The sequence below is a fragment of the Pelodiscus sinensis genome, chromosome 1, assembly GCF_052426305.1.
Source record: "Pelodiscus sinensis isolate ZL-2025 chromosome 1, ASM5242630v1, whole genome shotgun sequence".
Lineage (NCBI taxonomy): Eukaryota > Metazoa > Chordata > Testudines > Trionychidae > Pelodiscus > Pelodiscus sinensis.
Window position 1 is genome coordinate 196,541,564 of NC_143052.1, and position 24,327 is coordinate 196,565,890.

General features: G+C 45.0%; 1 protein-coding gene across 5 annotated transcripts in view; it reads right to left on the reverse strand.

The window, feature by feature from the left end:
- Nucleotides 1-19,701, reverse strand: part of HSF2BP (heat shock transcription factor 2 binding protein) — a 60,390-nt gene extending 40,689 nt beyond the window's left edge. For 3 of the 5 annotated variants that reach the window (XR_012898246.2, XM_075912470.2, XM_089774334.1), the window contains exons 1-3: nucleotides 19,564-19,679; nucleotides 10,805-10,955; nucleotides 6,483-6,586 (exon numbers count right to left, since the gene is read on the reverse strand). Coding sequence is in view for 4 of the 5 variants with exons in the window: in XM_075912470.2 (XP_075768585.1) it covers nucleotides 6,483-6,586; nucleotides 10,805-10,955; nucleotides 19,564-19,599 (291 nt within the window). In the remaining variant the exon portion in view is untranslated. Of the gene's footprint in view, nucleotides 1-6,482; nucleotides 6,587-10,804; nucleotides 10,956-19,563 lie in introns of all 5 variants that reach the window. The other 2 variants (XM_075912458.2, XM_075912459.2) reach the window with 2 other exon arrangements.
- Nucleotides 19,702-24,327: the final 4,626 nt, after the last annotated feature.

The following is a 24,327-nucleotide window of genomic DNA, read 5'->3' on the forward strand; positions in this document are numbered from 1 at the left end:
ACATTTTAGCACAACAGTCTTAGCAAGAGTCTTGGTCTTAAGCAAGAGTCTTAGGGTAGCAGTCCTGTAAAAAACGGCTAAGAATCTCAGCTATGTGAAATAAAGTTGTTTCTGAGTTAGAATAAATGCCCCAGAAAAAAAATAATGGCCTATCCTATCTCACAGAAGCTAGAGGCGACTTCCCTGACATGCAGTGGCAGATTAAGAGAGGATCCCTGGAGCTCTAAGCTCTAGGCCCTAGCTTTGGGATGGCCTCCAATTTTAGGACCTTAGGTCACAGGCTTCCAAGGATCTGTCGTTCATGATATAGGAGCAGCAGGCCTGTTTGCATGAATTGGTTTGTGCTTAGCTCACTCTGCCATAGGCCAACACAGAGAATATATCACCTGATTGGTAAATTCAGCTAGACCTGGTAGTATTTTGGAGCGGCAGGCAGTTCTCACAGCTACATGGTAGGTTGGCAAAAAGAGAGACATGAAATGAAGATATTCTCAGGTCTCAAACAGTTTTTAAATAATCCTTACTGACTAATCAGACAGGATAGCCTGACCAGACAAGAAAGAAAACAGACATGAGCAGGTCACAAAGAAAATCAAGAAGTACCAATCTCCCAAAAAGCCCTCTAAATTGTTGCCTACAAGGGACTAAATATAAACCTACCAAAAATCACACTAAATAATGAACAATGTTTCAAGGAAAGAGAAAGCGGAGCTATAATACAGGTGGCACCTCCCTAAACTGGGACTCTCTCGTCCGGCAACATGTGTGGTCCGGCAGGACTGCGGATCTTGCTGAACAAGAGAGACCCAGGGCAGGAGGGCCAGCAGCTGAGAGTCCTGCAGAAGGCGCAGCTGGTGGTAATGGGGCCAGGCACTCAGCAGACCTGCGGCAGTAGCAGGACCATGGAGTAGGGGCAGCCCATAGGTGACAGCCCAGAAGCAGTGTTGTGCCGCGACACCCTGAGCGTGTCAGCCCGGCAGTGGGGACAGTAAGGCCGGGCCGCGGCAGCGCAGCGGGTGAAGCCCATCTCGGGCCACAGCAGATCAGCAGCCTGATCATGGCTGCGTACTGGCCGGCAGCAGGGCTGGTGCTGCAGCACCGGGGCCAGGGCTGCATGCTGCTGTGCCGGCACTGAGGCTGGAGCAGTAGCTCTGGCAGCGAGGTTTGGGCAGCCATGTCGCCCAGATGGCAACAGAGCCAAATAAGCCAGCAGTGGGGAGGGGCTGAGGGGGCCGGAGGCAGGAGACCTTCCCTGGTTTGGCAAATTCCCTTATCCGGGACCACTTAGGTCCTGAGGGTGCTGGACCAGTGAAGTCCAACCTGTACTTGTGAAGACACTATGAGCATTGTAATTTGGGGACAGTTTTTGCATCTGCTTGTAAATAAGCGCACAACCACATGCACCTCAGGGTTTCATACTAGCAACCTGCAGCTTTTGCTTTAGCAGCCTGTAGTACAGTCAGCAACCCAGCAGCTGCAGGCAATTCCTGGGCACGTTGGGCTAGTCAATGGGAAACAGAGCTGGTGCAACACTGAGAGGGATGTCTACACTGCAATTATACTGTTGACTCAGACTTGCAAGCCTTGGGCCTGTTAAATTTTGGTACAGATTTTTAGACTAAAGCTGGAGCCCAGGCTCCAGGAGCCCGTGAAGATGAAAGGTCCCAGAGCTCAGGCTGCCAAGCCTAACATCTACCCTGCCCTTAAACAGCCCCTTAGCCAGCCTCAGATGGCAGGGGCCAGCCAACCGGTTTTTATTTGTAGTGTAGACATACCCAGAGAAGCCCTCTCCCACTGAAGTAGGCAGCAACAGTCTCTCGTCTACCACTACTACTTCACTGGGGTAGCAAAGTTAATTTAGATAGGAAGAGATCCCAGCAGGGTAACATCCTCCTTACTCCCAGAATAGGAGTTTTTCCAGCAGGCTGGGATAGGGGAAACTTGCTGAAGCCTAAAAGGAAGATGGGAGCTAAGGCTGTGCTAGAGTATAGGATGGGAGTCTGCTGCGGGAGTCTGCTGAGGCGGAATAAGGGTTATGGGTTTCTGGGTCACTCGGTCTATCCCAATGTGTACAATGCTAGATACACTGGGGGAAGTGACATCAGGACTGGAGTGCCAGGAGCTGGAATATGTCAGGGAGATGGAGGTATAGGCTGTACCACGCCTCTCAAAGGGGAAGCTACTGGAGAATGTGTTGGGCAGAGGGAGTAAACGGCCAGTGAAGAAAAGGATGCCAATTGAATGGTTAAAACGAGGGAAAGTACACTACATTTCAGGAGGAATCAAGGTGCCCTCATCTCATCTGTGTGGGTGCCCTGTGTGTTCCGCTCTGACACCGGCTCACACGTAAAGTGTGGGTGGAGAGGATGTTTTCTTAACAAGTTTGAGTATGAAAAAAACAGAGCCAAACATATGATTAAAAAACAAACAAATGAAAAACACCATGATCGGGATTTCAAAGCTAGGGATCTCAATCCTTGGGTGGGGGGGGAGTCCTCAATTTTTGAAGTTGTGGGTTGAAAATACTGAAATAGTTAAAGTCACCTAAAGAAAACATGTTATAACATGGTACCCACATCCATCCACAAAGCTTTGCAGATTTACACATTATTGTTATGAGTGATTGCTTTAATTAGATCCCCCAGGTCACATAATTGATAATCTAAAAAGCTACTTTGTTGATATATTCCTATGTCCACATCTAGCTGCCTACACAATTTATAGCCAACTTTGTGTTGATTAAATATGCTGTCACTGGGACATGCAACGTGTGAGTCACTGTTTTGCAAATGAAATTAACTGAGCAGATTTTTCAGCGTCAATCCATAATATATTCTTCTCTTGCTGTAGTCGATTCAGCAGACATACACTAGTTACTGATATCAAAGAATCTGGGACTTCCATTTCTTGTAAACAGTTTTTCAAAAAAATGTCTATATGTACTAAAAGCAGTCTGGAGCAGTCAGTGCATGGTCATAAAACTAGATTTTCAGTGGACTTATGGTTACCTTTTTAATGGATTTTTTACATCCCTACTTTTTAATTTGTTTCCAAGCTGATCACACTATCATTGCTACTAAACAGCCAGCAACTGAAAGAGTATTCAGGACAATGACATGCAAATAAGCAGACCATTACATATTTCTGAAAGACTTTCACAACCTATCCATGCACACACCACTGCACACACCAGGGAAATCAACATCTACTGCACAACAATGAAGATGAGAGGGAAAAATTTGGCCAAGAACACCAGGGAAACTCATTCTCTTATTAAATGTACCATAATTTATTTTAAAGTCATATAAAAAATTACACTCTGTGAACTGGATGGCATTCGGTTTATCAAGTTAATAAAATCCATTCTGTCAGAATTTGAGTCAGTGCCATTATGATGTGTAGGTATTTCAACTCTGATGCTTATACCACAGAGAAATGGACCAGAATAGCTACAGCAGAATAAGCTAGTCTGAAATAACAAGGAGTTTGGTGGCGCTTTAAAAACTAAAATATTTATTAGGGCACTAAGGCATAAGCTTTCGTGGCCCTGTGGACATGCTTATTCTGGAGTAAGGATGCCTTTTTCTCATTATTTAATCAATTTTGGAAGCAGATCAAAATAAACTGGAAAAAGGCAAACTTTTTCTGGAATAAGAGTATCCACACCAAGATCTTTTCTGGAAAAGCTCCTGCACTTTAAATTCACACCCTATCTTACTGTAGGAGCAGTGTTTCTCAAAGTGGTGAGAAAGCTGCTACTGGGCCACAGAGGCTAGCAGCTCACATTGGCTGTGGTTTGCCATTTGCAGCCAAGGGGAGACATGGGAAGCAGCATGACTTGGGCCACTGCTTCCTGCAGCTCCCCTTGGCTGCAAACAGCAAACCACAACCAATGGGAGCCGCGAACTCTGTGGCTGCAGAGCCGGTAAATAAACAAACCGGAGTGGCCTGGTACCAGCTTTCTCAGAGTGGGTCCACAGACTATTTCGAAATAACTAGTGCTATTCTGAAATAACTTAGTCCACGTCTACACAGCAGGCAGTTATTTCAAAACAGTGTCAAAATACTGTCAAGCTGGAGGACTTCTTACGCAGATTCCTGTAACCCTCATTGTACGAGGAATAAGGGAAGTCGGAGGAAGAGTGCTCTATTTCAAAATAAGTGCTGTGTAGATGCTCCCTATTTCGAAATAAACTATATCGAAATAAGATATGCAATTGACGTAGCTCAATTTGCATAGCTTATTTCGAGTTAAGCCCTGTAGTGTAGACGCATTCAGAGAAACACTGCTGTAGAGTATCCTCCTTGTGTAGCCAAGCCAAAGTCACTGTCTGGTGGTCAAGCACTGTACTTTGCTTTAGAATGTCTCTATGCAATACTGCAACTAGAGTTAGAATTTTCCCCAGGTCCAACTAGTGGTACATAATATGACAGCAGGAGAAATGTTTTCCCTTTTTAAATGGCCATGTTATAGAAATGTTATATTAAATTAAAGAGATTAATTCCTAAAAGCTCTTGATGTCAACTATCTGCAAAGATTTTGTAAAATGCTTTGAGAAAACCTAAGCAGCGTGTTCCTCTATTTTGAGACAAAGAGCATATGGATGTAGATTTTCAATCACGTGGGTTAAACCAGATTCAAATGTTAAGTCAAACAATCTTAAAAAAAAGGAAATCATATTTAAGAATAAATCTGACCTAAATGCATCGCACTGTAAACAACAACTGCAGCATGTACAATACAAAAATCAAACTATTTTGACCCCTGCGTAGACTGCAATATATACATCTATAACTGAGAAAGCATCCCTTTATACCAATTCCAGTTTAATTTATGTTTGAAAAAGGGAGAAATCTAAGAACAATATTATCAAACATATTTAGTTTTCCCCCAACTTCATTTATGGGAATAATATGTAATTAGTTTTTTAGAGACATTTATAATAAGAGATAAAGAAAATCACACACAAGAGTGAATTTGTTTCCTTTTAAGATTTCAGCTTCAAATAACTATGAGTACTGCAGACATGTTTCATTTTACTACTCTTATAATATGGACATTTCAGTTCTAGAACAATCCTTTGTACAAAAAGTATGAAAGTTAGAACTTTCAGGAGCACAATTTACATATTATTTAGTTATATGAACTCAATGTCCAACATTTTTCCAGATTGCTGAAAAAACATATACAGGCAGTCCCCGACTTACGTGGATCCGACTTACGTCGGATCCCTAGATACGAACGGGGTAAGGCAACTCCCGCACATGCGCAGCAGCATTCCCGGGGCTCGCTCACCTGGGTCCTAGGATCCTCCTCCTCCTCCTCGGGCCGGCTCCGACTGGGGTCCCGCAGAGCTGCCGGGCAGAGGAAAAGTGCCTCCCCACGCCCGCTGCCCCCCCCACCCCTCTGCCAGCAACAGGCTGCCCCCTCCCCTGAGCAACAGGCTGCTGAACAGACAAAAGCAGCCTCTCTGCCCCTCCTCCCCTCTATACATGCCGGGCTCCCGGGCTCCCGGAGCGCAGCAGCGTCCCCGGGGCTCGCTCACCTGGGTCCTAGAATCCACCTTCTCCTCCTCTTCGGCCGGCTCCAACTGGCCTCTGCCTGCAGCAGCTGGCCACAGGGACAGGGATCCCGCAGAGCTGCTGGGCAGAGGAAAAGTGCCTCCCCACGCCCGCTGCCTCGCATCCTGCACGCCTCCCCCCTCCCCCCCTGCCAGCAACAGGCTGCCCCCTCCCCTGAGCAACAGGCTGCCGAACAGCAGACAAAAGCAGCCTCTCTGCCCCTCCTCCCCCTATACATGCTGGGCTCCCTGGGCAAACAAAGACTCCACCAAAACAAACAAAGTGCTGGCCTCATTGTGTTAGCAAAAAAAGGACCCTCCTCCTAGAACCCTGGGTGGTGTGTGGAAATAAAGCTATTAGCTCAAAGCATGGTGCAGAGCTGTTTGGTATTTGATGAGTTACTCCTTTAGTCCTGAGTTTGTCATAGGGACAGAAATAGATGTGAAATCTTCTGAACAGGGGAACAGACAGCAAAACAAACATTAGAGGGGAGTTAACCTTTCCCTATGCTATCCAAAATTAAAAAAAATGTTTGGCTAGAGTTTCCCCTACAATATGTACCAGTTCCGACTTACATACAAATTCAACTTAAGAACAAACCTACAGTCCCTATCTTGTACGTAACCCGGGGACTGCCTGTACTGAAGACAGGGGCAGATGACTATTTTTCAGGGCCCAGGGCAGCACAATTTCGCAGGGCCCCCCTTTGCCACGGCGCATGCGCGGTGGCGCCACGCACATGCGCAGGGCTTCTTGAAGTACAGGGCCCGGGTGGCCGCCCCGCTCGCCCTGCCCTATATCCACCCCTGACTGAAGAGATATTATATCTTGCAGGGTTCACGTGCTAAACTGGTATTTCTCTGCACTTCTTACTAAAACACAAGCATACAGATCATAGCTTTTTTTGCAAACAAATGTACCTTTTTCTCCTTCATGCAATCTGCTTTGGCTGTTTCCAGACGGGCTTTGAAGTGTTCACAATCCAATCTCAGATGCTCTAGTTCTTGTTCTCTTTTCTCCATGTCTGCAATAAATAATTTATACAAATTCAGTAAGAAGTTACAAGCAACTACCTTACACCAACCATGAATATTCTGCCAAATGCAATATGAAAAATCTGCTTTAAATATTTGGTTGTGTCAGGCCTCCTCCTTGTGGCCAACAGGTACTATAACCATGTGTCACATAAATAAACAAATATTACAAAAAATCTAATAAATTAACATGAATTTTATAACTTAAATCAGGAAATCGAGAATTCATGGTGAATGATCAAATCTCTCTTATTTGACCATGGCAGGGCACAGTAAGCTATGTTGAAATTGAGCTTCCTTTTGCCCAGAACATTAACTTTATTTTAATGTCATTGATTTTCTACTTTTTTTTTTAGTTTTCATAATCTGCATATCATCTGGAGTTTTTGCCCTAAACTCCAGTGGCAGGTATAATGAAATACTGTAGGCAAAGATGAGAAAAATATCAACACCAACCAGAAGTAAATGTTGATTTAATCTATGTGATATGAAGTATGTGAACAATTAAAAAATGTAGTTGAAATACTCTGAGGCTGTGTCCAGACTCAGGGGTTATTTCGGGAAAAGTAGCCTTTTTCCGAAAAAACTTCACATGCGTCTAGACTGCAGCCGCGTTCTTTCGAAATTAAATTGAAAGAACGCGGCTTTTCTTTCGACGGCGGTAAACCTCATTTCACGAGGAAGAACGCCTTCTTTCGAAAGTGCTTCTTTCGAAAGAAGGCGTTCTTGAATGTAAATAGGGCTTCTTCGAAAGAGAGCATCCAGACTCACTGGGTGCTTTCTTTCGAAAAAGCGGCTTGCTCTTTCGAAAGTTCCGCTTACTCTTTCAAAAGAGGCTTGCAGTCTAGACATAGCCCAAATGTGCTAATGTTTGTAGAAAACTAGATAAATCCTATGCATATATTTATAGGGATGTGAACAACTAGTTGACTATCTGATAAGCAAATGTTTACCAGATAGTCGACACACTAGTTGTCTATCAGAAAGAGGCAGGAAGGGGTAGGGGGAGAGAAGGGACTGCTTCAAAGCAGCATCGCCACATGGAGCCAGGGCCAGACCCTGGGCTCCATGCAGTGCTGCCATTTTAAAACACTGTGTGCAGCCCGTGGCCAGCTGGGGACTCCCCCATTGACCCCGGACTTCATGCGGTGCTGCTGCTTTGAAAAGCCGTAGGGAGCATAGGGCCAGCATAGGACTGCTTGAGTCCCCCACTAGCTCCGTGCTCCGCACAGCATTTTCACCTTTGAAGTGTAGCAACAGCCCTGAAGCTGTTGCTACACTTCAGAGGTGGAGGTGCCCTTATCAACTAATCAAATAGTCGATGCAAATTTGCATCGACCATTCAATTAGCCAATTAATCTAAATTTTACATAAGCAGTCCCCACTCACGCAGGTTCCCCACTGTTTCTCTTCCTCTGAAATGTACAAGGCAGCTCTTATACATCTCAAAGGGAGAGGCGCAGCAATTGGGACCGGCACAAGTGAGGACTGCATAAGGCATGTGCTTATCGGGTAGTTGACTAGTCACTTGCATCCCACTTTTTTTATTTGGTAAAGAACTGTGAAATTCCAAAGGGGGGAAAAAGTAATTTGAAACACTTCCTCCAGTGCATTCTCACAATTCCCCCTTGTGCTCAGGTCAGACAAGTAAGTTCTTCCATTGTTCATAGAGAAAGAACAAAGCGGCTCCATTTACTGACACAGAAAGAACAAATGATTGCTTACTCTACCACAATTGTGTCTCCTTGAAATGTTGTAGTCAATGTAGAACCTATGGTAAATGCACATGCCACACAAACTAAGAATGTTTACTGAACATGATTATTAGGGCCCCACATGCACCTTGTGCCTTCTTGTGCCCCTGCTCGAGGCCATTAAGGGCAGAGTGGGTGCAATCCTGCTTTAGTTCCCTTAGATATTTACCCTGCAGTAACCAAGATTTCTTGAGATGATGTCATGACTTCCCTTGCTGAGGATACTGAAAAGCAGAAATGGCAAGGAAGTCATGATATCATCTCAATAAACCAGTTACTGCAGGGTAAATATCCATTCTTTCTTCTTTGTGTGCTTGTCCTCGTGGATCCTACTGCAAATGACTGGCAAACAGTGTTTTCGTCAGATGGTATCAGTGAGGAGTTTCGGCTGTGTCGGTCAAATAGAAATTGGAGTACTGCTCTCACACATTTGGAATAATGCTTGACAAACATGAAGCATTTCCTCTAGATTGCAGATTTCTGATACTGGCACACAGGGGCGGCCCTAGACTAGCTGCCAGCGACTGGCGCCCTAGGCGAACCATGCAATCGGCGCCCCCATCTCCAAACCCCTCAATGATATTGCGCCACCATTTAGCGCCCCATTTTAAGTTGCCACCCTAGGCGATCGCCTAGTTCACCTATATGGACGGACCGCCCCTGCTGGAAATTTCAGAAGCAGCCAGAAGATGTCTGAGTTCTGCTGGCGTGAGCATTGGTATTTGGTAAGGGAGGTACCATTGAGACATTTTGTGTTATCCAATTTGATAATCTTTCCAATAAAACAACCATGTGAAGCCAAAAATTGATTAGAAGACATTCTGAAAAATGTATTCCTGTCAATCCAGTATCTGGAGCTCTCTGATATATCCAGACTGTGCAGGTACTTCTCCCCTTGGTTTTGGAAAGAACACAGGTAAATTAACAGATTAATTTAAATGGACCAAGTGCCACATGGTGTGAAACATGTATGAGAGTTCAGTCATGCATGCCTGAAGCTCACTCTCTCTGCTGGGCTAAGGTGATGGCTACCAAAAAAACTATTTTGAGAGTGAGATGGAGCAGACTAGGAGAGAGGCTCAAATGCAGGGATGAGCTCCATAAGTTTTAGGAGAATAACAATGATGTCGCACTCTAAAATAGATTTTCTGACCACTAAAGTATATAGAAGGGCCTTGAGAAACCTGGATATTGCTGGTTGAGAAAAAACTAAGAGCAACTCCACTGGTGGATGATCCTCCATTATTACAGTCAGGAAGACACTGAATGAGCTAAAGGAAGGAAGAAATATTTCAACTGTAGAAATTATTGAGAATCTTTAGTACTTGAGCTTGAATGAAGTCTAAGCTGTTTTGGGCAATGATGGGGTAGAAGCCCATCACAGACTGGAAAGGGGTCAATAGCCAATTAATTATGGCACAGATGCAACAGGTGTGTACCTAAGTAGCTGCTTCTGGTGCAACTGGGAACTATCTGAAAGTTAATTGGCACTTGAGCCTTATAAAAGGTGTATAGGGGGGAGGGGAAAAGGGACAGCTCAGTCTGAAGGAGAGAACCATTGGCAGCAGAGGGATTTCTGTGAAGCAGCCTGAGCCAGAGTCTGCAAAAGTGCAGCAATCTCAGAGACTCATTCCAAGGGGCCAGTACTCAATGCCAAAGCTGGGGGTGAAGATGCTAGAGTACCTGAAGGAGACTGAAACTGGAGCTCAGAGACGGATAGATTTGGTGAAAGACTATGATTACTAGTTTGAGCATTTGATGCCCTGAAAGTGGTTGGCCTAGAAGTTTCTCAGCCAGTGGTCTGAACTGTGCACTGACAGAATCAACCTGAAAAAAGCATTAGAGAGGCAGATTTCTGCAACATCACATCCTGATTTGTGGGGATGTAAAATCCCATTTAAGTGGCTATTTGATTAAACATATTGTTTAATGGGTTAACCGATTAAGGGATGGCAAGTGAGGGAGCTGCTGCACTGTGGAGCTGGTGAGCCCAGTGGGGTGGCAGGGCAGGGGATGGGGCTTGCAGCAGGAGGGCCACAAACAACCTCCCCATGTCTGGCAAAATCCCTCAGCTGGGACCAGTTAGGTCCCAAGGGTGCCAGACCCAGGAAGGTCCAACCTGTACTGTATTTGCAAGCTTCCTTTCATGGTTTTCAATGCAGAATAAGCTTCTTCCTGACCCAATCTCTCTTCCTTTCTGTCTTTTGATAGGAAAATGGCAGCTTATATTGTGTAAATAAAGGTTTTGTCTTTAATTAACTAATTCTACAAAATTAAAATATTTTATTGACATGTGTAGTTAATTCTGAAATTTTGAAAAACACTGGAACTGTTCTTTGAAAAAATATTAAAGCTGAATGTGTCAACAAAAATCTATATTCATTTGTACAACTGGGATATGTTATAAATAGTGGTGAATGTATTTATGATTGCTTCTAATGTGGAGCAACTTACTGGTTTCAATAACGTCCAATTTCTGGAAGCTCTCCAAGACCTCTCCATTCAGTATTCTGGGTAGGAAGTCTCGTAACTGCATTACTTCAGTTGTTAGTCTCTCCAAATCTCGCTTTTTGACTTTAACAAATTCCTCTTTGGTCTCAGCCTTCTGAATCATGGAACAGACCATAGATATCTTTGTTACTCTGCAGTAGTCTCTTACTTGTATTCTAGTTAAACATCTATCTTTCTCTACCACAAATGCATCTCCCACCATTCAATAGTAATACAGGATTTATTTTGAAAGGGAATGTTATCTAGTGGTCTTTTAAATCATTGAACTTTAAAAATATGAAGTATCATACAGATGCTGAACTACTATCTTTAGATTGTCCTAAGGCTTATGATGTACTGTTTGTATTTTAAAGTAATCCAAAAAATTCTGAAACTTCCTCAGCTATTTTAATAAATCATAATAGGTCTTCTACTGGAACTATTTATATTCACCACAAAAGATCAAATTTTAAAAGCTCATAAATTAACATTCATGAATCACAACCAACACACAGAAGCAATTAAACTCTGATTTAAGACCAATAAAAGTTATATAATTCTTCTTGTATTTAACTGTTGCTATAGCATTCATTTAAACTCTGCCGCCTGAGAAAATTAGCTCTTACTTAAAAAAAGAAACGGAGTACTCACTCTAATATATGCATGTGCACACGGTACTGTCTTGAAAACTGCTGTACATTCAAGATTAATCATTAAGTTTTGTTTGTCTGGAATGTCTTCCAATATGCTTTCAAAAGGCAGAATTACAAAATTTTGGGGTGATCTTTTTGTGTGCGCTTATTTCAACCACAAATCAAGTTATTTTAATATCAATTAGTCTGGTGCTATACAAAACCACAAATTTTTCTCCCTAGATTCTAGAATGAAGCAGCACATTTCAAACTCTCTACTACTCTGATCACTTATTATATCTAATATTTTTCTTACACTCCTGTCTGTTTTCATACGTCTCTATTTGTGTGTCTCCCTCTCATTCCATCCTCTTATTTAAATATTATTCCTTTTGGGTGGCAAAGGAGGGAACATCTTTCCAACAGCTTTAATTTCCTCCTTTCTCCCTCTCCAAGAACCTTGCATTATAGGCTATCTCACTTACCTAAAAGAACACAAAACTAGAGATATATTGAAATCCCCAGTCTTTATATGATCTGCACATTATTAAAGCCACTCCAAAACTATCCAGAGATATTTCAGATAGTAACCCTGAAACAGGTGCAAATAGATAACAACTGATTAATATCACCTGCCTTACTAGCTGTGAGTCCACACTGGTCGGTCAGGGTGAGTCGACACAGCACTTACTTCAAAATAACATCAGTTATTTTGAAATAATAATGCTAGGCTGTGTCTAGACTGGCAAGTTTTTCCGCAAATGCTTTTAACAGAAAAGTTTTCCGTTAAAAGCATTTGCGGAAAAGAGCGTCTAGATTGGCACGGATGCTTTTCCGCAAAAGCACTTTTTGCAGAAAAGCGTCCGAGCCAATCTAGACGCACTTTTGTGCAAAAAAGCCCCGATCGCCATTTTCGCGATTAGGGCTTTTTTGTGCAAAACAAATCTGAGCTGTCTACACTGGCCCTTTTGCACAAAAGCTTTTGCGCAAAAGGACTTTTGCCCGAACGGGAGCAGCATAGTATTTCCACAAGAAGCACTGATTTCTTACATGAGATCGTCAGTGTTCTTGCGGAAATTCAAGCGGCAAGTGTAGACAGCTGGCAAGTTTTTCCACAAAAGCAGCTGCTTTTGCAGAAAAACTTGCCAGTCTAGACACAGCCCTAGGCTGTGTCTACACTGGGCCACTTATTCCGGAAAATCAGCCGCTTTTCCAGAATAAGCTGCGAACTGTCTACACTGGCCCTTGAATTTCCGGAAAAGCAACGACGCTCTACTGTACAAAATCAGCCGCTATTCCGGAAAAACTATTCTGCTCCCGCTCGGGCATAAGTCCTTATTCCGGAACACTGTTCCAGAAAAGGGCCAGTGTAGACAGCCCAGTAGTCTTTTCCGGAAAAAAGCCCCGATCGCGAAAATGGCGATCGGGGCTCTTTTCCGGAAAAGCACGTCTACATTGGCCACAGACACTTTTCCGGAAAAAGGGCTTTTCCGGAAAAGCAGCCTGCCAATGTAGACGCTCCTTTTCCGGAAAAACTGAAATCGGAATAGTATTCCGTTTTAAGCAGTTCCGGAAATTCATGCCAGTGTAGACACAGCCCTAGTGTCTACACAGCAATTCTGTTATTTCAAAATCTTATAAACCTCATTCCACGAGGAATAATGTTTCACTGCTATTTTGAAATAGCTCCTCCATAGGGCCATTCAAAATAATTACTCCCCTGTACCTCCTGGGCCTCTAAATCAAGGTAGCATTTCCACATTAGGGACGCCTGCCTTAGACTAATTCTGAGGCTTCCCTGTAGTGTAGATGTGCTATTTTGTAAAAAAAAATTCTGAAATAGCTTATTTCAAAATAAGTGTGCTGTTTAAAATAAACCAGCAACTGCCATGCTGGCAAGAAATCTCTAGTGAAAACAGCTGCCCCTCAAGCCTGTCAAACTTTCTTCTGAAAAAGAGCTGTGTTTAAGCTCAAACATGTCTTTCTTACCAACAGAAGTTGGAGTAATAAAAACTATTACTTCACCTATCTTGTCTCTTATACCGTGGGACCAGCATGCCTACAACACTGCATACAAATTTTCTTCAGTCAGCCACAAGGGGCTGCTGAAGAACCATACAAACAGCCTTTACTCTAAGGTGCTGCCTCTGCAACATTCCCATCTTCAGCCAGATGAGAGAGGGAAGGTCATTCCAAGTACACTTTATCACTAAACTACCAGGACAATCTATATGGAATTTGCATTTCTCTTACACATTTTTCTATTTCCTCTCCCTTTTTGGTTGCCTGCTTCATCCTCTTTCTTTTCTGTTTGTATGCTTCCCTTTCATGTTTACTTCTCCTTTTATTTCTTTTGCAGTCCCTTCCCTTCCTGCTTCCCCTCCCCATCAAAAACAGCCCAGTGCTGTCTGGCATTTAACAAAATACCAGATTTCCTGGTTAAGACACCAGAGTGAAAATGAAAGTATTAAAATAAGATTATTTACATAGATTGTAAACTTTCTGGACAGAGTGAATCTCTTTGCCATGTTAATGGATTAAATCCCAAGGAGCTCAGAGGGAGGGGAGGGGAAGATAAACAGGTCAGCAAAACTTTAGATCGGGGTAGCCAACCTGTGGTTCTGGAGCTGCATTCAGCTCTTCAGATGTTAATACAGGCAGACCCCGGGTTACGTACAAGATAGGGACTGTAGGTTTGTTCTTAAGTTGAATCTGTATGTAAGTCGGAACTGGCGTCCAGATTCAGCAGCTGCTGAAACTGACCGCCAGTTCTGACTTACATACAGATTCAACTTAAGAACCCCAAGCGTCCCCAAGTCAGCTGCTGCTGAAACTGATCAGCGGCTGATTCCAGGAAGCCTGGGGCAGAGCAACTCTGCCTCGGGCTTCCTGTAGTCAGCGCTGGTCAGTTTCAGCAGCGGCTGACTTGGGGACGCCTGGGGCAGAGCAGCTGGGGTGCTGCCGGGTTGGTCCAGTAGTGCCCAGAGCAGCGCTGCAGGACCAACCGGCAGTGCCCCAGCTGCTCTACCCCAGGGTCCACAACAAAAGCCTGGTCTGCGGGGGGGGGGGGGGCACACTAGCTTCCCCCCGCCCCCAACAGACCAGGGACACGGGGAGCAAAGCCGCAGCGGCAGCGGGGTGCCGCGCCTCTGAGGCTTTGCTCTGGCAAAACCTCAGAGGCGCGGGACCCCGCCGCGGCTGCGCCTTTGCTCCCGGTGTCCCTGGTCTGCTGGAGACGGTCCCCAGCAGACCAGAGACACCGGGAGCGAAGCCGCAGCAGCGGCGGGTTCCCGCGCTTCTGAGGCTTTGCGAGGCGCGGGACCGCGCCGCGGCTGAGGCTTCGCTCCCGGTGTCTCTGGTCTGCTGGGGACCATCTCCAGCAGACCAGGGACACCGGGAGCGAAGCCGCAGCCGCGGTGAGGTCCCGCGCCTCTGAGGCTTTGCTCTGGCAAAGCCTCAGAAGCGCGGGAACCCACCGCTGCTGCGGCTTCGCTCCCGGTGCCCCTGGTCTGCTGGAGACGGTCTCCAGCAGACCAGGGGCACCGGGAGCAGCTTTTCTCGCTCCGGAGGTCGAGGTGGCGGATTGCTGCCTGCAAGCTCCGGGGCGAGAAAGCCCCGTTCTTAAGTGCGGATCTGACATAAGTCGGATCTGCGTAAGTCGGGGACTGCCTGTAAAGCTTTTTGCACAGGCACTGACCCCGGGACTGGAGCGACGGGGTCTAACTTTCCAGTGTGTTAGGGGGTGCTCAACCCCTGGCACAGCCACAGGTCCTGTCCCTACTCCATCTTTCCCCCAAAACTGCCACCACTTCCTATCCTCTCCCCTGAGTCTGCCATGCCCTTGTTCCCCTCTGCTGGCAACTGAGAGGTGGTGGAGGCAGGAGAGGGGAGCTGATGATGTATAATTGTGGCTCTCTGGTACTGTACATTGGTTATATTCTGGATCCTTCTCAGGCTCAGGTTGTCCACCACTGCTTTAGATAAACAGCGTGATCAATCAGGGGACTGAGCAGATTAGTGATCATATAGGAAGGGTGAAGTAGCAAGTCAGTAGTTTTGACAAATGAAAAGCAATTTGGAACTGGTATCAAAGATGGGTGTATTCAGTACTAAATACTTTAACATTTGGATTGCGATGTTAAATGCACAAAATTGAGAATTCTAATTTACGATTCTCTCAGTACACATAGTTCATCTCATGCAACATGACAGATGCAATTGTCAAGTTTTATTTTTTCTTTCCTCCACTCAGAAATAATTTACAAGCCTCAAATGTTGGAATATTTTTTTAAAGAAAGGAATTAGACATACAGACTAGGTCGCTGAAAAATGGATGGTTTTGTGATTAAGGCCCCAAACTAGACTCAGAAGACTATTGGTGCAGGACGTTATGGTGCAGGAGGTGGGGGGCGCTGCAGCCAGCATTTCCGTGCTCAGAAGTCAGCCCCACTGCCAACCCATCACTGGTTTTGCCAGCTCCAGACCTCTGGGCAGCCCCCGCAGCTACCCACTGGCCTCACTAGCTTTGCTGCTGCCAGCTGGCCTTGAAAGCTCTAAAACAGTGGTCCCCAACGTGGTGCCCACAGGCGCCATGGCGCCCGCCGGGCCATTTCTGTGCATCTGCTGACTGAACGGGGCTGACTCCGCCCCCGGGCGCCTGGGTGGTGCCAGTCCCCTGGGTGCACGGTGTATGGGCAGCGTCGGCCCCGGGCCGCCCCCGGGTGCACAGTATTTGGGTGGCCCTGCCCCCGGGTGCACAGTGTAAGGGCAGTGCCGGCCCCGGGTGCGCGGCACAGGGGCAGCCCCGGCTGCGGGCGTGCGGCAGAGGAATAGTGCTGGCCCTGGGTGCACAGCACATGGGCAGTGCCGACCCCGGGTGCGCAGCATTTGGGCAGCCCCGCCCCCGGGTGCACAGCATATGGGTGGTGCCGGCCCTTGGGCACGCGACACAGGGGTGGCACCGGCCCAGGGCATGCAGTACACGGGCGGTGGCAGCCCCGCCCCTGGGCGCGTGGCGCATGGGCTTTTCCAGCCCCGGCGCACGGCGTATGGGCAGCTCCACCCCTGGGCACGTGGCACAGGAGCGGTACCAGCGCCGATCCCCGGGAGTGTGGCACATGGGTGGCACCAGCACCAGGCGTGTCCATATGGGTGGCCCTGCCCCCAGGCACGTGCACAGCCCTGCCCCTGGGTTCCCAGCAGCCCCAAAAGGTTGGGGACCACTGCTCTAAAAGCCCTTCAGGTCCTATCAGCCACCAATCCACAGCTCACCACCTATGGGCTATGTCTACGCTCACGGCTTCTTGCGTGAGAAATATGCAAACGAGGCTAAGCATGGAATATTGCCAAGCCTCATTTGCATACATAATGAGCTGCCATTTTTCCAGAAGAGGTTCTTGCGTCACAAGGAGCTGTCTATACTGCCCCTTCTTGTGCAAGAAAAACGCTCTTGAGCAATGCTTTTATTCCTGAAAATAATCAGCGTAGCGGCATTGCGCAAAAGGGTTTTTCTTGCGCAAGAAGGGACAGTGTAAACAGCTCCTTCTGGCGTAAGAGCCTCTTCTGCAAAAATGGCAGTTTATTAGGCATGCAAATGAGGCTTAGCAATATTCCACATATTTCTCACGCAAGAAGCCGTGAGTGTAGATATAGCCCTAGGCTACGTCTACACTGGTATGATTTTCCGGAAATGCTTTTAACGGAAAAGTTTTCCGTTAAAAGCATTTTCAGAAAAGCACGTCAAGATTGGCAGGACGCTTTTCTGGAAAAGCACTTTTTCCGGGAAAGCGTCCGTGGCCAATCTAGACGCGCTTTTCCGCAAAAAAGCCTCGATCGTCATTTTCGCGATCGGGGCTTTTTTCGGAAAACACTACTGTGCTGTCTACACTTGCCCTTTTCCAGAACAGTTTTCCGGAAAAAGACTTTTGCCCGAACGGGAGCAGCATAGTTTTTCCGGAAAAGCACTGATGATTTTACATTAGATCATCAGTGCTTTTCCGGAAATTCAAGTGGCCAGTGTAGACATCTGGTAAGTTTTTCCAGAAAAGCAGTTGATTTTCCGGAATAACTTGCCAGTGTAGACACAGCCCTAGAGTACAGGCCACTGGCCCTGCTGGACCTAGGATACGGGCCTTGGCAGCTCCATTGCTGCCAGTGCAGGGCTCAGCTCCTGGCCTCGGCCTGAGGGTCAGCAGTTGCCCCCATCTGTGGCCCCTCTGTGGCCAAGGAGGGGTTAGGGTTGTCAAGTCTCCTAGACTAGACGGACTTGACTTTGCCACAAATTGCATCGAGTTGGCAACCATCAGAGAGGCATGGAAAAAAGTGTAAAGGGGTACCTTCAGCCTAAAAATTGTTCCAGCACCATTGCAAAAGACTTGCTGGGATCAATTCCTGATGTTACCACTAACCCCCTATGCAACAATGCCCATAGCATTTAACTGTGAATCTCAGTTTTCCATCTATAAAACTTGGTTCTGTAATGCACAAAGATGTTGTGCGGTGTTTCGATGCTATGGGTTAATATAAGTAACTAAAGACAAAGATGGCTGAGGTAATATCTTTTTATTGGACCAACTTCTTTTGGTGAACAAGATCAATTTTAAGCTTACACCTCTGTAGAGCTGTGTGTGAATTCAAAAGATTGTCCTCTCACCACAAAAAGTGGTCCCATAGAAGATATGACCTCACTCACCTTATTTCTTTAAAATCCTGGGATCAACACAGCTATCACACTACATGAAACAAGTAACTGTTAAGTCAGAACCCAGTTCTATCTATTCCTCTTTTTTCTAAAGCATAGGTTCCCAAACTGAGGGGCATCAAGAAATTCCAGGGGGGCAGGGGGGCAACCCAGCCCAGCCTTAAGAAAGAGCCTGGTCCTTTTGTCCACTCAGGCTGGCTGGGGCAGACTTCAAAATGGCTGCCTTTAAAGGGCAATGCCTGCTCTGCTCTTGAAAGCCCATTTTTTTTCCTCAACAAGTTTTGCTGGGGTTTTTTTGGGGGGGGAGGGGAAGCGTGAGGGGGTTTCTCAAAAATCAAAAAGGGGGCATGATGCCAAAAAGTTTGGGGACCACTGTTCTAAAGATTATGTGATGTTGAACAGATCACTGATTCAGTGACTCACCTCCACAGCTGGCTAATATTCTCTAGTGTAGCTCCTGTATAGTGCATTACAGTTCACACAAATACACATTATAGAGTGTAAACTGAAGTTTTATTTTTTTGTATCGATCTTTACAAGGCCTCCCAAGGTCATATCTCACAGCAGAAGTCACTGTGGCTGCATATAATGTACTAAATGTGTCCTGATTTTCTAAAAGTACATCCACACACATCAAGCCTGGTCAAAACAGGTCTTTTGGAGGCGGGAGGAACACCAACTTCATTCTGGGATGTATTAGCAAGACCGTTGTACGGAAGCCATGAGACGTAATTCTTCCACTCTACTCTGAGCTGTTATGACCTCCAGTTCTGGAAAGATGTGAACAAACTGGAGACAGTCTAGAGAAGAGCAACAAGAATGATTAAAGGTCTGGAAAACATGACCTATGAGGGAAGACTGAAAAAAAAAATGGGCCAATTTGGTCTGGCAAAGTGAAACCTGAGAGGGGGAGGAAATAGCTTTCAAGTGCATACAAAGTTGTTACAAAGAGGGAGAAAAATGTTTCTCCTTCATTAGCGAGGACAGGATAAGAAGCAACAGGCTTAAAAGAAGGGGGGATGAGGTTGGATACTAGGACATTTCTGGGAGGGGGGGGGGGAGAGTGTAGCCCAGGGTAAGAGATTGCAGAATCTCAGCGGTTAATACGTTCAGGGGAAAGGTGTGACAGAGGCAGGTCGGGGGATGCCTAGCTCAGGCTTCACCCTGCCATGACTGGTGCACGGGACGAGCCCAGCTGACCCTCTCAAAAGCCCTTCGGGGCCTATCGTTTGCAGCGCTCTGAGGTCGCAGACGCCCTGCCTGGGCACGCGGAGGCAGCACAACCGGGAACCGAACCTGCCCCGCCAGACCCCGCCGCTTCGGGGCGAGCGACCCGGGGCCTGATGGGCGCGAGGCGCAACCTAGCGGAGGGAAAAGGCCGCGCGCTCTACCTGCCCGTCCGCGGCCTGGCGCGCGCTCCGCTTCATGGCGCCCGCCGGCCTCGAAATTCTCCCGCGCGCCGCGAGAAAGGCGCAAGAGCAGAGCCCCCGCCCACCACGCGCCTCCGCTCCACGTGACTCTCTCGAACATCCCACCTCGGAAGGGAGGGGGGGGGGCGGAGCCCAGCGGGTTCTGGGACTGGTGGGAAGGGCCGCTTGTAGGCGCGTGGAGGTTCCTTGCCTATTCTGCGCCTCGCAGTTCTTAGGAGGCGGGACGCAGAAGGCTTCCTGGTGCCTGCGGCTGGTGCCTGGCAGGGTGCGCTGGCCAGTCCCGGGAGCCTTTGAAGGGGACCGGTGCGATTGCTAGTGTCCTTTGTGACTGGGCTGGGAGCTGCCTTCGCTGGAGGTTTTGGGTTGGTTTTGGGTTTTTTTAGGCTACTTATGCCTGGGGTGGGGGCGTTTATCTCCAAAGTAGCAGACAGGCGAGTGGGAGTTTCTAACGCTGGTAGTTTTACCAAGGCTGTGTCTAGACTGCAGGGTTTTTTCGAAAAAAGTAGCTTTTTTTTGAAAAAACTAAACCTGCATCTAGACTATAGCCGTGTTCTTTTGAAATCATTTCACAAGGAAGAACGCCTTTTTTTGAAAATGCTCTTTTGAAAAAAGGCGTTCTTGAATGCAAACAGGGCTTTTTCGAACGAGAGCATCCAGACTGCCTGGGAGCTCTCTTTCGAAAAAGCAGCTCACTTTTCCAAAGAAGAGATTGCAGTTTAGATGCTCTTTTTTGAAAGAAGCTTTTTTGAAAGGATCTTTCGAAAAAGTCTCTTTCGAAAGAGGCTTGCAGTCTAGACGTAGCCCAAGTGACAATAGAAGACAGTGGGAAGATGAATGAAATCCAGCAACTTCTTTTCTGCAAAGTGCAGCAGTTTGATATCCATTACACACTTTGGGGGTGCCATACTGCAGCAGATTTAGTTGGTCCAGTACAGGCTCAGCTAGTGAAGTATCAGCGAGGACAATGGCCAGCGCAAGATGCTTCAGAGCAACGTGTAAGAGCCATTGCAGTAGGCCCTGGCCCACTGTCTCTAGCAGCCAAAAATTTACCTAACCCTTGCAACATCAGTTTTAATAGTCTTTCCAAAATGTTTACCATATTCTTGAATGAATTGTCCATAAAACTCTTTAATCTTATTAAAGTCTAACCTAAAAAGCATCCAATGAGCAATAAGATCCAGAGTAATTACTATGTAAAAAAGTATTTGCATTATTTGTTTTAATTCCCCACTTCTAAATGTCATTGGATAGTCCTTTGTGCTTGTGTTAGGAGACAGGTCCATCAGTTTTACCTTGTCTAATTGCTCTATCTTTATATACTTTCATTATGTCCCCTCTTCTCTCCTTTTTTAAAATAAAATCCCAATCTTGTAATTCTCTCGTCATGTGAGGATTTTTCCATGTCTTTAACTAGTCTTTTTATCCTTTTCTGAACATCCCTCTTCTTTTACAATATTATTTCTGAGATGATGAAACCAATACTCTAGACAGGCCATGCTGTATTAGTTGATATGAAGGCATTATAATATTGTATTAGTCACTATCCCATTACTTATGCATCCTAACATTTTGGGATTTTTTAAACTTCTGCAGCCCATTTAGCCAAAGGTTCCATTGCACTGTGTAGTTATGCCCCAATCCCTTTCCTGAGTTGTGATAATTAATCCAGAGCTCTCTGTAAGATAATTTTTTCCTTCAGTATGTTTTATTTACATTTATCAACACTGAATTTAATTTGCCATCATGTTGCCTATGTGCCTGGTTTGTTGATGTCTCGCAGGTTCCTCATAATCTTTTTGTTCCTGACTAAATAACTTTGTGTCATTGCAAATTTGTGCTTCAGTTCTCACCATTTCCTGACCATTGTTTAATACTAGAGGGCCTACTCTGAAATTTTGAAGCACTCTGCGAACTTTTTACAATAAGGAAAACTAACTAATCCTACTTTTTGCTTATTCTCTCTTTTCTCTGCCAATTTTTTGTTCATAACAGTGATTTGCCTCTAATCCCATGACTGCTTAGCTTCTTGTAGATTTTTGTGTGGGACTTTGTCAAAGGCCTGTTTGGACATCTAAATAAATTGCCATGTCGTTCTCTTTTATCCGTTGTTTTACCGATGACATGTTTTAAAAAAAAAAACCCTGTAAGATACTTCAAAGTTTCAAAAAAACTCCAGTCAATCTGAAGAAGTGGGTTGTGCCCACTACAGCTCATGATACCATCTACATGTTTTGTTAGTCTATAAAGTGCTACTGGATCATTTGTTGTTTTTTAAGTGTATTATGTAAGATATTAGTGAGTCATTATTTTCGTTTGTAGAAACCATGCTGGGCAAACCGTGTCATTATTGTCATCACCTTCCAGATATTTTGTTTTTAATTATTATTTCAAATAATTTTCTGGTTACAGGTGTAATTCTGACTGGTATCTAATTCCCCAAATCACCTTTACAGCCTTTTAAAAATATAGTTACAACATTGGGTTTAATGGAGGAATCACAGAATATGTTAAGATTTAAGCTTAAAACATATTAATCATGAAGGAGGGCACAGAGACACTGCCAATTTGCAATCTAGTCAGATTTTTCTAAAGTTGTTTAATATACTGTAAATTTACATTTGAATATGCCTCTACTCTTTATGATTTTACAATCATAGTTTCTTATCATTTCTGTTTGTGAAAGATTTACACAGAAAACAGAGAAACAAGACTCGGATCTTATTTGACTCTTACATAGCTGGCCTCATGTGCCTGCGTGCAGTTCCACTGATCTCTATAGGAATCACTTGGGCATAAGGATCTGATCCTGTGGAACAACCTGCAGGATAGGGCTTTAAGTATTGTAAAATGGACAAAGTAAGCAAGCTTAAAAATGTTTATTCCTTATAGTTTCCAGTAATCTTAGATGATACATGTAACTATAGTAGATAGGGATGTTAAAATGGTTAACTGGTTAAATGATAGTGCTTAACCAGTAAACCATTTTAACCTAGGACCCACCACCCAATCCTGCTATGACTGGACACCACAGATGTTAATTGGCAAGAGCCAGTTAATATCCCTAATAATAGATATAAATAATTTCAAACAGAAGTGTGAATTTAAAATGGTTTGTAGGATTGTCAGATTTTGTTTCCACCCGGACAGTTCGGTATTCGGATCCCGTCTGGTTAAAATTAAAAAAAAAACAGAAAATCCCGGACACGTGAAATGTCCAGTATTTCCTGTTTCCCTTGGACGGAAGCCTGGCGGGGACAATTTTCCCCTGTCGTATCAGGTGGGGGAGGGAGTGAGGAGTGCAGAGCCATTTAAAGCCACAGCACCCTTTTTTTTTTTAACTTTGGTCTCCCCTTTTTTTCTTTTTTGTTTAACAACTTTGGTCTCTCTCTTTTTTTTTTTAACTTAACAGCTTTGGTCTCCCCCCTTTTTTTTTCTCAACAACATTTTTTCCTGGTGGTTTTTTTTGGGAGGGGAAAGAGGAGTGTTCCATATTTTTTGTTAAACCATCTGGCAACCCTAATGGTTTGTGTGCATTAAAGTAGAAGGTAGTTTAATGTCTGGGTGAAAGTCAGAATTCCCTCTTTTGTTACAAGTATTTAGGACTACAATTTTAACTGGGCCCCAGTCCGGTAGCTAGGTTCAGCCAAACAGAATTTATTGCAGGATGAAGTCACTGAAAGAATACATAAAAAATTATTGGAAGATTAGAAGAAATAAGTTGTCTAAAAGAGAAAAATCAATGGTATGTGTTGTTGAAAGAATTAGAGGGTGTCTTCTCTGTTTTTGTAGGTGAAAGTCTACATGGTAAGAAATGATAAATTGTGGTCTATATCCTCAGAGGTATTTAGGTGCATACCTCCCATTGAACCTGAATTTGTGTATGTTGGATTCTGTGAGCTGGCAATGTTTTATAGTATTTTATGAAAATAGAACAGATACAAGTAGTGTCTCCTGGATCTGGCTTTTTGATGGTATATACAGGCTCAGTTTTCCATATAATGCTTTGAAGTTGAAAATACTGTGTAGGAAGAATGGTCTTGTGGCTCTTGGAGATTTAGGGATCTAAATTCACCCTGAGTTCCTACCACAGATTTTTCTCATGACTGCTTACTTCAAGATCCTCCTGACCATGAAAATTATGCCTATGATACCCACTCCAGTCGTTGGGAGATAGAAAGGCATGACTCACCTGCATAGATCCATTGTAGCAATGGCCTACGTTGTTTGCTGCCTCACATCTCCATTTGTAAAATGCGTATTATACTTCTGAATCTAAATGAGATCTGACACTGCTGGTCAAAACCGTTCTTACAAAACAAAGGAGATTTAAAATAAAGATTAGAATGGTAGGGGAACACTGTTTTGTTAAAGAAAGGCTTTCAAATTTCTGCCAAAAATCTAAAATCATTCACTTTTCACCTGTGGGGATTGTTTGTCTGGATTTCTCAGTCCATGTTTGCTAATTCCTGAAGCTGTTTCTCGTAACCTAGGGTTTCAAACAACCGTGGCCTATGTGTGCGTGTGTAGTGTCATGCAGGGGAGAGTGCTTTATATACTGAAAAGCATCCGTGTCCAACGAAATTGCCGGGAGGAGGGGGACTTTGGCCGCCGCTTGTACAGACGCCATGGTGAGGGGGGGAGTCGTTTAAAAGCGCATAGTGTGTAGTGGCACAATATGCGACTGGCACATTTCCCCACCGAAGGAAAGCACCTTTCAATAAGTGA